General features: G+C 33.8%; 1 protein-coding gene across 1 annotated transcript in view; it reads left to right on the forward strand.

Moving 5' to 3' along the window:
- Positions 1–12,088, forward strand: part of adamtsl4 (ADAMTS-like 4) — a 141,979-nt gene extending 129,891 nt beyond the window's left edge. The window contains exons 15-17 of the mRNA XM_062029669.1: positions 2,777–2,956; positions 4,799–4,946; positions 7,236–12,088. Of these exons, the coding sequence (XP_061885653.1) occupies positions 2,777–2,956; positions 4,799–4,946; positions 7,236–7,366 (459 nt within the window). The 3' untranslated portion in view covers positions 7,367–12,088. The remainder of the gene's footprint in view (positions 1–2,776; positions 2,957–4,798; positions 4,947–7,235) is intronic.
- Positions 12,089–16,583: the final 4,495 nt, after the last annotated feature.

Here is a 16,583-nt window from a genome sequence, read left to right on the forward strand (position 1 = left end):
ATAGATGCATGTGTTTATGTATATATATGTTTATTGATGTATATATATGTAGATGTGTAAATGTATATATATATATGTACATGTATGTATATATACGTATATAAGTGTATATATGTGTGTACATGTATGTATATATACGTATATAAGTGTATATATGTGTGTATATGTATGTATGTACATGTATATATGAGTGTATCTATGTATATAGGTGTTATATATGTAAATATATGTGTATTTTATGTGTATATATGTATATATATACGTATGTATATATGTGTATGTGTATAAATATATGTACATGTATATATGACTATATGTATATATATATACATGTATATAGGCAGTGTTGGGTTAGTTACTGAAAACCAGTAACTAGTTACAATTACTAGTTACTTAATTTCAAAAGTAACTCAGTTACTAACTCAGTTACTTACATCAAAAAGTAATGCGTTACTGTGAAAAGTAACTATTTAGTTACTTCTTTTTTTCTTCTTCTTTTTTTAAAGCTCCCATTAATGCCCTTTTAGCCTTCATTACAATACTGTTATTGCACTGGAGAATAATACAATCTGTTGATCAACTTGACATGCATTTTTATTTTCATTTTAACATAATTAATGAAAAACAGTGCAACATAAAAAGGCATTTCTCCTTTCTTTAAACTTGGACCAATGATCATTAATAAAAAACAACTTAAAGTGCAACATAAGAAGGCACATCATCTTCCTTGAAACATAGATAGTGAAATAAAGCCTGATGCTGCTGTCTTCCACACTTGGAGTCATGGATTGTACAATCCTTGTTTTCAGTGGCAGAATCATTTAAAAAGATGGTGAAGTTTCAGTGCTCAGTGGAGATGTAACACTTTTGAGGGGTTTAAGCACCTGGAGGACCTCCTCTGCCACTCTCACATCATCATCAGACAGGTTGATGATGTCTTTGACATTTTTCTTCAGGGTGTTGTGGGTCAATGCAGAGTATATAGCTGCCTGCTGCTCCAACATATCATAAGTGGAGTTCCACTTCGTTTGGACATCATGTATGAGCTTTATGAGTAGGCAGCTTTAGCATTTCTTGCTTTGTCTGAAGTACATGAGCAGCTGTTGTGCTAGGAAACCTCCTTCCTGATCCATACTATTGACTGAGATGTGATGCCAAATTCACTACATGTGCAAAGCACCTATCTGTGGTCCCAGTCCTGCCTCATTCACTGCATTTATGTGATTTTTGGCATTATCACTTGTGACTGGGATATCCTTATCTTCCATTCCTCCACTGCTTGTGTCAGTACCTGCGCAAGGTGACTCTCGTAGAGGGGGCATGTCTGCTCATCTGCCAGTCTGCTGTGATGAAGTGAGCGCTTATCGTCACATAGTTCCCCTGGACGTGCACCAGTCTGTCGTGAGCGCAACAGATGATGCTCTGGATAGTTCATCCACAACTTTTTTCTTCTCCTGCTCATAAAGATCTGGCACAATCTTATCGCTGAAGTGGGTGCGCGACGGGATGTCGTAACGTGGCTCAAGCACGTTCAGCATGTGTTTATATGGCGAGCGGAGTAACGGAGGAGCTTGCACGCCCCGCGCCATTTAATCGGTGTGTTTATAGGAGCAGACTCCGTTGTGCAAGACGAGGGTACGCCTCTTTTCTTCTCTCCGGCGTGTGACAGAGGAAGATTCAGAAGAAAGACACCGCAGCGCATCTGTTTCTAGCCGATACTACATAAAAAATAACGTAAAATAACGGAGTAACGCAACATGTAGTAACGGTAACTGAGTTACTGAATATAAAAAAATAACGCGTTAGATTACTAGTTACCGCCGAAACTAACGGCGTTACAGTAACGCGTTACTTTGTAATGCGTTAGTCCCAACACTGTATATAGGTGTATATATATATGTATATTTACATGTATTAATATATATATATATATATATATATATATAGATATATATATATATATATATATATATATATATATATATGTATATATATATATATATATATATATATATATATATATATATATATATATATATATATATATATATATATATATATATATATATATATATATATATATATATATATATACATGTATTGATATATATATATATATGTATATTTACATGTATTGATATATATATATGTATATAGGTGTATATATATATATATATATGTATATTTACATGTATTAATATATATATATATATATACATGTATATAGGTGTATATATATATATATATATACATGTATATAGGTGTATATATACATGTATATTTACATGTATTGATATATATATATATATATGTATATTTACATGTATTGATATATATATATATATATATGTATATTTACATGTATTGATATACATATATGTATATAGGTGTATATATATATATATATATATATATATATATATATATATATATATATATATATATATATATATATATATATATGTATATTTACATGTATTAATATATATATATATATATATTTATAAATAAATAAAAATGTAATCCTTATTCTGCTCAGCTTTCTTGAACTCTGACTCATATTCTAGTTCAGTTGTGCAAAAAACAACTGGTACTCGGATCTCATGGTTGACTTAAAAGAGCCGTTCAAAAGACCTGATTCATTCGCGAATGTCACATCTTTAATTGCTAGTTTGAGTTACGTGTACATGACCAAGTTTTACGACAATGCCATTCGGGAACAAAAGGGCGCGTATTCCACGTCCCACTTCATGACCAAGCGCTGTTCTTGTTCCAGTGCAACGTCCCGTGTGGAAATGGAACTCAGCGAAGAGAAGTCATTTGTGTCCAGAGGAGCGGGAACGATTTCACGGTGGTCCCGTCTGCGGAATGTGTTCAGATGGACAAACCCTCAGCTGTGCAGGAGTGTGAGATGGGAGCGTGTCAATCGCAGTGGTTCACTACAGAGTGGAGTGCGGTAAGTATTCCTAAACGATATTGGCTGTAGAGTAGTATTGCAGTATTCTATCCAATCCAATCCAATCCACTTTATTTATATAGCACATTTACACAACAAGAATGTTTCCAAAGTGCTGCACAGCCATGTTAAAAACAATATTAAAAACAATATTATGCTACACCAATGACTGAATAAAAACAAGAGAAATCATGTCAGTCCTAGTTTTCTTGCCCCCAACTAATATCAGTCAAAATGTCCATCAAGTCTTCTTACTGAATAAATATTTCAGTTTTCTTCTGGTGCTTGTGTGTGAAGTTGGCCCCCCTTATAATGGAAAATATTATAATACTAGTTTTATGTTATTATTAATTATATAGGTTTTATGTTAAAATTTTATAGTTTTTATGTTATTAACTTTTATAGTTTTTATGGTATTACTATTGTACTTTTTATGTTATTAATCATTATATTTGTTATATTATTAACATGTTATTATTCATAACCATGCTATGTTTGTGCTGGTATGTGCTGTTTAACTATTATAGTTTTTATGTTAACGTTTTATCGTTTTAATGTTATCAACGTTTCATAGTTTTTATGATATTAACTATATAGGTTTAATGTTATTAATGTTTTATAGTTTTTATGTTATTAACATTTTAAAGTTTTTATGTTAATTATATAGGTTTTATGTTATTAAGGTTTTATAGTTTTTATGTTAACGTTTTATAGGTTTTATGTTATTAACTATATAGGTTTTATGTTATTAACATTTTATAGTTTTTATGTTATTAACTTTTTATAGTTTCTATGTTATTATCTATATATGTTTTATGTTATTAACATTTTGTAGGTTTTATGTTATTAACGTTTTATAGTTTTTATATTAACTACATAGGTTTTATGTTAACATTATATAGTTTTTATGTTATTAACGTTTTATAGTTTTTAATGTCATTAACATTTTATAGTTTTTATGTTATTAACTATATACGTTTTATGTTATTAACATTTTATAGTTTTTATGTTATTAACGTTTTATAGTTTTTATGTTATTAACCATACAGGTTTTATGTTAACATTTTATAGTTTTTATGTTAATGTTTTATAGTTTTTATGTTATTAACTTTATAGGTTTTATGTTATTGACGTTTTATAGTGTTTGTTATTAACTATATAGGTTTTATGTTATTAACATTTTATAGTTTTTATGTTAACGTTTTATAGTTTTTGTGTTATTAACTTTATAGGTTTTATGTTATTGACGTTTTATAGTGTTTATGTTAACTATATAGTTTTTATGTTAACATTTTATAGTTGTTATGTTATTGAAGTTTTATAGTTTTTGTTTTTAACTATATAGATTTTATGTTATTGACGTTTTATAGTGTTTATGTTAACTATATAGTTTTTATGTTAACATTTTATAGTTGTTATGTTATTGAAGTTTTATAGTTTTTGTTTTTAACTATATAGGTTTTATGTTATTAACGTTTTATGATTCATAACTATCTCCACCTTGTCACAATCTCCCCAAACTTGTCCCATGAGTCTGTGCTGCAAAAATATGTTGTCCAACTATGATAGTTGTTATGTTATTAACGTGTTACCATTCATAACCGGCCCCACAACATAAAAACTATTCATAGTTCGACCAAAAAAAATTAGCGGCACAAAAGTTTGAGGAGCTTTTGACAAGGTGGGGGGGGACTGGTTATGAATAATAACATAAAAACTATTATGGTTTAACAGTAAAACATGTAGTAGCACAAACAGCAGTGTTATTTTCCTAGTTAATACTTCTTATTAGCATCAGCATCAATGTGCAGCATTAATTGAGCAGGCTTTTGTTGGTGTCAGTGCTCGCGCTCGTGTGGGACGGGTCTCCAGATGAGGGAGGTGCGCTGCCTGACCCCAGACAGGAAGCACGCTCCCAACTGTGACGCCCACGTGAGGCCCGAACAGGAACAAACCTGCAACATCTCACCTTGCAGCCCACACGTCACAGGTGGGTTTGCATGCTAGCACACAACATTAACGCTCATTTCATATGGACACATGTAGGTCCATTCACATACACACAACATGTAAACTGTCTTTCCACATACACACACCTTGTGTAGACGTGTGTAGGTCCATTCATGTACACGTCTTATAAATAACTGTTCAGTCATATTCATACACACACACACGATGTAAACATCTTTGTCCTTTTGTGTGTCCATTCACGTATTCGTGTTTACTTTTGTGTGTCCATCCACACGCGTTCATTCACACACACACCTGATCTAAACCGTTGTGTTTGTATTCTCACATGCATAATGTAAATTGCTGTTGTCTATTCACGCACACAACATTTTGTCTATTCTTACTCACATAATGGAAACGTCTTGCTAACATTCCCACACACATAATGTAAATGTACTGTATGTCCATTCACATTAGGAAACTATACTGTATGTCCATACACATATTGTAAATATACTGTGGGTCCATTCACATACACTTATTGTAAATATTCTGTATGTACCTTCACATACACGTATTGTGTATATATACTGTATGTCCATTCACATACACTTCTTGTAAATATACTGTATGTCCATTCACATACACAAATTGTGTATATACAATGTATGTCCATTCACATACACATACTGTACATTGTAAAATATACTGTATGTCCATTTGCACACACATATTGTAAATATACTGTATGTCCATTCACATATCACATTTATTGTGCACATTGTGTTATTCACATACATAAACTTATATTGTAAATATACTGTATGTCCAGTCACATATACATATTTTAAATATACCGTATGTCCATTTACATACAGATTGATTGTAAGTATACTTTTTTAGTTCACATACGCATATTGTTTATTTACTGTATGTCCATTCACATATATGTAAATATACGAAATGTCCATTCACATACGCATTGTTTTTATACTGTATGTTTATTCACATATATTGTATTTCCATTCACATATTCATTTATTATATACTGTATAGGCATTTAAATATATTGTAAATATACTGTATGTCCTTTCACATACGCATATTTTATCTATAATGTATGTCCATTCACAAACACACATATTGTAAATATACTGTTTTTACATTCACATACAAATATTGTAAATATACTGCATGCCCATTCACATACATATATATTGTAAGTATACTGTATGTCCATTCACATACACATATATTGTAAATATACTGTATGTCCATTCACATAAACATATATTGTAAATATACGTGTTATGTCCATTTGCATATATTGTAGATATACTGTATATCCATTCACATATGCATTGTTTACATACTGAACGTCCAGTCACATATATTTTAAATATACTGTATGTGCATTCACATACACACATTGTAAATATACTGTATGTCATTTTGCCTACACATATTGTAACCATACTGTATGTCCGTTTACATGCACATATGTTGTAAATGTACTGTTTTTCTATCCACAAAGCCATATTGTAAATGTACTGTATGTCCATTCAACATCCACATACATTGTGAATATACTGTTTGTACATTCACATACTGTGAATGCACTGTTTGTCCATTCACATACACATATATTGTGAATACACTGTCCATTCACAAACAGGTATTGTAAATGTACATTGATTATATACTGTTTAGGCATTTATTTATATTGTAAATCTATTGTATGTCAATTCACATATGCATATTTTAACTACAATATACTGTATGTCCATTCACATGCACATATATTGGAAATATACTGTTTTGACTGTTTTTCCATTCACATACAATTACTGTATATGTGTATGTATATATACATACACATATTGGAAATTTACTGTATGTCTGTCTATTCACATACACATATTGTGAATATACTGTATGTCCATTCACATATATTTTAAATATACTGTTTGTCCATCCACATACACATATTGTAAATGTATTGTATGTCCATTCACATACACGTGTAGTGTGAACATCTACGTGTTTACGTATACGGTACACAAAATGTAAAGATCTGTCTGTCCTTTCACTTCCGAACATAATGTAAACATATTTCTGTCTATTTACAAACGCAGAAAGTTGTCACGATACCAAAATGTTAGTAATCGATACGATACACTTCAACGCAAATGTAAACATGTCTCCCTCCACATACTCGCATCACCTTGACAACTGCTCGTCCATTCACGCGCACACACACACACACACACACTGCTTAGTTGTCTGTCCATTCACGCACAGTGTACATATTCCTTGTCGCCCCGACCAGACGAGAACTGCAGGGACCGCCGGCACAACTGCGTGATGGTGGTGCAGGCCCGCCTCTGCGTCTACTCCTACTACAAGAGCGTGTGCTGCGCCTCGTGCACGCACAGCGCCCAGCGGGCAAAGAGACACTGACCGGGGGGTCAAAGGTCGCGCGGGGCAGAGTAGAGAGCGCCTGTCTCGCATTCAGTCCCTCTCTTCCAGGTGTGAACATTTTTTACAGCGTGTCAGGTGAGACCCGACCTCCTTCCTCATGGCTTTCGAGAGAGTCCTCCTCACCTCCCGGGATCTCACAGGGGGAGGCGTGTCACGCACACCAGGGGGTGGGACTCTTGGGGCACTGAACGATTCCTGGGGTGACGATTCGATTCAACACAAGTCTTGATTCAAACCGATTCGCTCAATGTATTATCCCAATGCTTTTTTTCACCAAGTGCAACCTCAAAAAGCACTTTTCTCTCCAAGTACCACCATAATGACCAACATCAAAATACGGTAGCATAGTGGGCCTAAGTAATCATCAAAAACAAGGTAATTATATTTAATATTTTTGGCCACACATTTTGAACAGCAACACTGTGTTTGAATATTTAAATAAGTGACTCTTTGGCTACCACTAGTTTGAGAATCACTGTATTCTTTGGTATAGTAATTATAATGAAGCTTTTTCAAAACAGGTACAGGTTAGAAAAGCTCATTCTGGTTGCACTGAGATGCCTACAAATGTATTTTTAAAAATAGATTTTTAGTTTAAATATATATTTTTCGAAAACGATGAATCGATTTAGAATCGGGATGAATAAGAATCGCAATTCAAATGCACACCACTCACTCTGACACGAGGCACAAAGTGTGCGCAAGGACCTAGCGGACTAGGTCTAGAGTACTGTAGGTACAGTATTCCTTCATTCAGCCACATTGGCTTGACGCTCGACGACTCTCGATGTTTGTTTGCCAAAAAGAAAAAAGTTCCCTTCGCCGTAAGTTCAGTACAGTTTGTTCAAAACCACCGTAGTACAGTAATGTGGTGAGTGTGGCAGGAAGTGACCAAATATAGGCAGAAGGAAGCAGGATATAAACACACAACACATGAATTACATAGAGTAGTTAGAGTGTGATAATAATTACACTATTATAAGTCTACAGCAGGGGTGTCCAAAGTGCGGCCCGAGCTCATTTTCTTATCGTCCCGCGGGTATAGATGGGTAGTGTTCACATTAACGGTAGCAATTTTTGGTACTTTAGTGTGTGTTAATAAATATAAATTGTTTTTGATTTTTTTTTTAAATCACATTTTTATTGTAACATTTAAAAATGAGCTGATAATGACAACTCTTGTCCAGTTGTTACATCTTGTTTTATTATCATTTGCAAGTATGACATGAAGTTGTAAATACAGTTGCAAGTCCAAGACGTTAGATGGCAGTAGTGTATAGTTTATGGTGTGTTGTTTTTTTGTTGCGCCTTACAAAGTGTTAATACTGTAAGTATTGGGATTATCACGCGCCAGCTGTTTGATTGTCTTAGTTGTAGTTTTCATTAATAAAATTTAAAACCGCCATGTAAAATCGCTAATGCTAATCAATAGCAAAGCCAATGAGTATTAGCATCAAGCCAGCGCGTTTTTTTTTGGAAATGTGGAACTTTACTCACGTTGGGGCATTTTTGGAGTCCGTTGCTTTGTTGGCATTGAGATTTGCAACAAGTTTGGCGGAGTCCGCTCTCAGTGCTGCTGGAGTGATCGCCAAGTGGCACCGTTGGATTTTACGTCAACCGGTGCCCGATAGGACCGGCGGGATTCGGTCAGTGCCCAAAAAAAAAGTACCGGATTTGGAACCCATCCCTACAATTGAAAAATATTACAAAGGAAAGGCATACAAAGTGGAATAAAAGAGCAAACAGCTGAAATGTAACGAGAAAAAGTCGCGGTGTTGACTTTAATAACACAAAGCTGTTTTTACATTTAAAACTGGCATAAAAACGTATAATCTGATCTGAAGTTGCAAGTAAAAATCATATATATTGATATATGACTCATTTCCAACACTTTTATGAGTGAGCCTTTATCATGAACTTGTTCAAAAATTAATAATGAATCAAAATCAAGGTTATGAATTATTGACATATTGAAAGCTCCGATTACTTCGCATCAAATATTCCACTTTGAGCATTTAGGGGGGTATTGGATATGTTGTGTTTTTGCCATAAAAAACAGGTTTTCTTTAACAAAAAGGGCATAAACCAGGGGTGTCAAAAATGGTGTGGACAAAAATCTACCCCCAAGTGGGCCGGACTGGTATAATCACGGCGCGATAACTTAAAAACAAAGACAACTTCAGATTGTTTTCTTTGTTTAAAAATAGAACAAGCACATTCTGAAAATGTGCAAATCATAATGTTGTTGGGGGTTTTTTTTTACACTTACATGTTTCGGTTAATAGTATTCTATCTTTATTTGTCTTAAATTATGTGATAATGTTCATCAGTCAACTCATTGATGTTAATTTTCAATCTATCAAGATAAAAAAGATAATATCAAAATAAAATTACAAGATGTTATTTATGTCCTGTATTTTTCGGAGTATAAGTCGCACCGGCCAAAAATGCATAATAAAGAAGGAAAAAAACATATAAGTCGCACTGGAGTATAAGTCGCATTTTTTGGGGAAATGTATTTGATAAAACCCAACACCAAGAATAGACATTTGAAAGGCAATTTAAAATAAAGAATAGTGAACAACAGGCTGAATAAGTGTACGTTATATGAGGCATAAATAACCAACTGAGAACGTGCCTGGTATGTTAACGTAACATATTATGGCAAGAGTCATTCAAATAACTATAACATACAGAACATGCTATACGTTTACCAAACAATCTGTCACTCCTAATCGCTAAATCCCATGAAATCTTATACGTCTAGTCTCTTACGTGAATGAGCTAAATAATATTTTTTGATATTTTACGGTAATGTGTTGATAATTTCACACATAAGTCGCTCCTGAGAATAAGTCGCACCCCCGGCCAAACTTATAGTCCGAAAAATACGGTAGTTATGTATTTTTGTTTTACATATGTAGCATCATCTACAAAGAATTGCTATTGCGACATCTAGTGGACAGATTTAGAACAGCAGTTTCTCTCATTCAAAAATTTTGGCTCGTTTTTATACTTAGCAAACTCATCCCGCGGGCCGGGTAAAACCTGTTCGCGGGCCGTACGTTTGACACCCCTGGCATAAACCATTAAAAAATAATTCAAGTGGTGTCACTGGGTAGATCTGATGTTGATCTGTAGATATAGTAATGTTGAAAGTTAAAAAGGACTTCATTGACTGGGACTCGTTTGGGTCCATGGGACCTTTACAGTCACCTAAATTGAGGGGAGCCCCAAATGGTTACAATAAATATTGTAGTCATTTTGGAAATGATAAATATGAAAGTGACCCCTGCGTGCTTTCATTTGTCAGTTTTGGACACCCCTGTTCTGCTTCATGTTCCACCCCTTTAAGGGGAACTGCACCTTTCTTCTTATTTTTTTTGCCTATCGTTCACAATTATAATGCAATACAATAGCACACGTCTTTTTTTTTTTTTAGGATTTTAAAGATGGTAAAAAAAAACGCTTGATAGATGTGACTAATGGAAGTTAGTGTTGTAGCCTTCAAAGTCGCCTCCATTAAAGTTGTATATACACACTGCAAGTATATATATGATGTAGTAACACACACCTTCATAACAATATGTAAAATGTTCAATATTTACCGTATTTTTATCATTTTAATCATTTCTTCCGCGCATTGATTTCTTTTTCCACAGCAGCGCACTTCCGACTCTCGGGAACCATTTGTGTTCCTACTTCCGGAATCAAACACGCGTGTGTTTTCTAATCATGGCAGACTTGCTAACAGACAACAAAGACGACTATTTTTGGATAAATTATGATCTACAATCTAGCTAAGTATACTGCTGCTTATAGAAGCCAGCACAAAGGAAGAGTGAGACGTTGGAGCAGACCGAAGCCGAGAGAGGGGGATAAAAGCGACTTTGACGCTATAAATATGGAAGCCAAGCTATTTCGACGTAAATGGATTGCTTACCCAAAATGAACAGGAAACATCCCCAGCTAGGTGGACCAGACAAACAACTGTCTATGGCAGGGGGCCCCAAACTACCGGATCCGGACCGTCAGCGTCCAAAATCCGGCCCACGGGAAGTCCCAAGTTAAAAAAAGATAATTATAATTTAATTTTTTAATCTGTCATTTCGAATCCATTTTCTACCACTTGTTACTCTCGGTGTCTCCTAGCTGCTCAGACAAACCATATTGTCTAAAAATGCATTTTCCCATCGATAACGTGACATCATCATGCTTGGAATAAATAAATAAAAATTTAAAATATATATATATATACAGAACCGCCCCCGGTCAAATTTTTTAACCCAATTCGGCCCCCGAGTCAAAAAGTTTGGGGACCCATGGTCTATGGAATGAGTCACTTTAATATCGGCCATGCCACACTTTGCTTTTTCGACATAAATGGAGTGCTTCCCCAAATAAACCGGAAAATATGTCCTCGGCCAGCTGGACCAGACAAACAACTGTCTGTGTTGCAGGGTTCCCCAAACTACGATCTACTACAGATCCGGCCCGCCAGCATCCAAAATCAAGCCCGAGGGAAGTCCCAAATTAAAAAAAAAAAAAAGTTTTATTTTGTTATTATTCTTTTTTTAAATCTATCATTTTGAATCCATTTTCTACCGCTTGTTACTCTCGGTGTCTCCTAGCCGCTCAGGCAAATCATATTGTTTAAAAATGCATTTTCCCATTGATAACGTGACATCATCGCGCTCTGAATATATATATATATATATATATATATACATATATATATATATATATATATATATATATATATATATATATATATATATATATATATATATATATATATATATATATATATATACCGTAATTTCCGGACTATAAGCTGCTACTTTTTCCCCTCGTTCTGGTCCCTGCGGCTTATACAACGGTGCGGCTTATTTACGGCCTGTTCTTCTCCGACACCGACGAAGAGGATTTCGGTGGTTTTAGTACGCAGGAGGAAGACGATGACACAATGATTAAAGACTGACTTTTCATATACCGGTAGGCTGGTTATTTTGATAACGTACGGGCGAGCACTTTGTATTACTTTGCACCGTTGTATTATTTGTACTCTGCACGAATGCTGTTCGCCATGTCAAAGATGTGAAAGTTTGATTGAATGATTGAAAGATTTATTGTTAATAAATGGGACGCTTTGCGTTCCCAAACAGTCATCTCTGTCCCGACAATCCCCTCCGTGGTAGCAGGAACCCCTATATACTACGGTAATTACACATCAAAACCCTGCGGCTTATAATCGGGTGCGGCTTATATATGGAGCAATCTGTATTTTCCCCTAAATTTAGCTGGTGCGGCTTATAGTCAGGTGCGGCTTATAGTCCGGAAATTACGGTATATATGTATATGTATATATATATATATATATATATATATATACACAGCCCGGCCCCTGGCCAAATTTTTTTACCCAATTCGGCCCCCGAGTCAAAAAGTTTGGGGACCCCTTGTCTATGGAATGAGTCACTTTAATATCGATCATGATACACGCAGCAAGCCACGCTATGCTTTTTCGACATAAATGGAGTGCTTACCCAAATAAACCGGAAAATATGTCCCCGGCCAGCTGGACCAAACAAACAACTGTCCGTCGAGTGAGTCACTTTATATGGATCATGATACACGCAGCACACCATGCCTGTTTTTACAACTACACTACATACACTCTCTGGCTAGCTCAGCTGTGTACAAACAAAACATGGAATACTACTTTACAGATACCGTAATATTATTGTTCATCTTTTCCAGTCAGTACAAATTGGTGTTCTATGGCATTGTTTTGTGCATCACAAACTCGCGCAGACGTGGAAGCTAGTTTATCTCTTGCCGTAGTTAGCTTTTTCTCGCTACTGCCGTAGCACGCCCATGTGTTACTACGCTACAAAAATAGTTCCTCAGGGTTCGCTCTTACAATAACAATGTCTCTACAGCTTGGTTATTATACAGGTTACGTAACGTAAATGGAGTGTTGTTGGCGGTTTTTGAATGCATTTTTAAAGGGATTTAGCGGTAGAAATGATTAGCTGCATTGCTAGTTACTTTTTGCATGTCAGAAAGCAACAAAAATGAACAAAAAAACATTTGTTTTCTTGTCATGATGATTGTGAACAATAGGCACAAATCCAAAAATAGTGCAGTTCCCCTTTAATGTGAGCCAGACTACAGACATTTCTCTTCATGACGTCACGTTACACCGGCTGTAGGAATAAATACACCATCCATCTATTTCCTACCGCTTGTCCCTCCCGGGGTCGCATTTTGTGAAGCATTGCGCGATCGGCTTGCAGCCTCATCCTAGGGTTCTATTGGGAAATGTGCCAAGTCAGCAACTTTAATTTGAACCCCTTTCAATGGACAAATATTAATATTTATTTTTAGACAAAGACACCTGCCTCCCCTGACCGCACGTTACTGGTTTGAAGAAAACAATTAGTGGTGTCCCAATACAATATTGATATCAGATATCAGTCCGATATCAGAAAAAAAAAATGGATGTGATGATACAATATGTGTTTGTATATAAAATGTGCGATACAAGCAGTCCTGCAGTTGTGCAAAGCATTTAAAATGTCCACAATTTCTTCTATTTTAGTCATCACTTACAAAAGTGAACATGCCAGGCTATTATAGGTGACTAGGAGCTAGCAGCTACACAACAGTTAAGCACACACTAGCACACGAGCTAGACATTCCTTCATTGAACGACATTGCAGTTTAAAAATATGGAACAATTATAGTTAGTGCATATTACTTACACGTACAAAGTCTCCATAGCAGAAGCGAATTAGAAGGTATTCAGTATCAAACGTGTCATCATCATTCAACTTAATGCGTCGTGAACTTAACGTCATGAATTATCATGACCACCAGGTGTCGCCAAACACAAATGAACACTCCATTTTGAAAATCCCAGATATTTATTGTCATATGACTACATGTTTTTCTCCAAAAATGAATACATTTTAACTAAAAATGTTTGTTTTCCCTTCTAAATGTTATGGAATTTTTTCGGAAGATTCCAACTTTTGATGAAAAAGTTTCATATTTTTTTGTAAGATTTCGATATGTATTTTCCTTAAATAATTATTTTATTAGGATTTATTTAAAAAAAAAAAAAAAAACCTTTATAAAAAAAAATATGCCTTTATTTTCCTGAGATTACGATTTTATATTCATAAAAGTTTGATGTTAAAATCATGAATTTTGGTCTTTTTTTCCTGAAAATAAACAACTATTCGAACTTTTTTTTCTCTGAAAAATATTCCTTTTTTGTCAAAAAAGGAGATAATTTTTTTCTTTTTGTAAGATTAAGACTTTTTTTATTGATTTTTTTTTTCAATGATTATGACTTTTTAGTAAAATACTTCTTTAAAAAAATACTTTCAACATTTCGACTGCGTCATGAATTTAACGTCATGAATCATCATGACCACCAGGTGTCGCCAAAACACAAATTAACAATCCACTTAGAAAATTATTGTCATAGGACTACATATATTTTTTTCCTCAAATAAATAAACACATTTTTATAAAAATGTCCCCCACCCTAAATTTTATGGAACTTTTTCAGAAGATTCAGACTTTTAAAGAAAAAATATAATTTTCTTTTTGTAAGATTTTAATTTGTATTTTCTTTAGAAATCAATATTTTATTAAGATTTTTATAGAACCCTTTATGGAAAAATAGGCTTTTATTTTCCTGAGATTACGACTTTATAGTCATAAAATGTTTACTTTTAAAATCGTGAATTTTGGGGGGGGGGTTTCAAAAATATAAAACTATTAATTTTTTCTCCAAAAAATGAAACTTTTCTCTGAAAGATATTACCTTTTTTACCAAAAAAAAAAAAAAAAGTTCCTTTTTGTAAGATTAAGACTTTTATATTGAAAAAAAAACCGTCTTCAAATTATTACTTTTTTACTGCAGTTACACAACTATGTAGTAAAATACTTCTTTAAAAAATACTTAAGTCTTTCAACATTTCGACTGCGTCATGAATTTAACGCCATGAATTATCATGACCACCAGATGTCGCCAAAACACAAAGTAACACTCCACTTTGACAAATCCCAGATAATTATTGTCATAGAATAAATAAAATGTTATGGAAAAAAAAATCGGAACATTCCGACTTTTAAAGAAAATATATATTTTGTAAGATTTCGATTTGTATTTTTCTTCAAATAAATATTTTCTTAAAAATTAAAAGAAAAAAAACTTTAATGGAGAAAAAAAAAGCCTTTATTTTCCTGAGATTACGACTTCATATTCATAAAAAATGTACTCTAAAATTGTGAATTTTTGTCTTTTTTTTCCCTCAAAAAATGAACAACTTTGCGCTCCCCAAAATAACTTGTTTTTCTGAAAAATATAACTTTTTTTTTTTTTTTTTCTTGTCAAAAAAAAATCGTTTTCCTTTTTGTAAGACTAACACTTTTTTATTGGGAAAAATATTTTTTCTTCATTAAAAATATTACTTTTTTATTGCAATGACACAACTTTGTAGTAAAATACTTCTTTAAAAAAATATTTTGTCTTTCAACATTTCGACTGCGTCATGAATTTAACGCCATGAATTATCATGACCACCAGATGTCGCCAAAACAAACTAACACTCCACTTTGAATGCGTGACTAATCGTTTTATCCTACGATTCCTGCTGATACCCTATCGGATTGATATCGTAACTGGCCAACACTCAAGGCTCCAATATTGGTATCATGGTGAAAAAGTTGTATCGGGACACCCCTAAAAACGATGCAATTGGCTCAAATCTAATAAATAAAATATAATAAATGAAAAATATTCATCCCAAATGTATATACTGTATGTATGTGAGTACTCCTTTCTCACACACACACACACACACTTTGAAGTTTGTGTATATTTGTCAGCTCTTATCTGGATGTGTATAAGATGTTTTGAAGATAGCAGGCGTATATTTTTGAACTGAATAAAAAGTATCTATTGTTGTCCTGTTTTACCACTCGAGTTTATTATTTTTTCCCCTCAGAGACAGCTAAATAAAAGTGAAACAATTCATCATGAGTGAGTCTATTGTGTATATTTAAAAAGGCTGTTATGTGTATTGTCCACTGGATGGCAACATTGAGTCAAAATTCAACACTTTTTTTGGTGACAGACCTCTTAATAAGATTATGATATTTCATCTGTTTTTTTGCA

Source organism: Entelurus aequoreus, linkage group LG20, assembly GCF_033978785.1.
Source record: "Entelurus aequoreus isolate RoL-2023_Sb linkage group LG20, RoL_Eaeq_v1.1, whole genome shotgun sequence".
NCBI lineage: Eukaryota > Metazoa > Chordata > Actinopteri > Syngnathiformes > Syngnathidae > Entelurus > Entelurus aequoreus.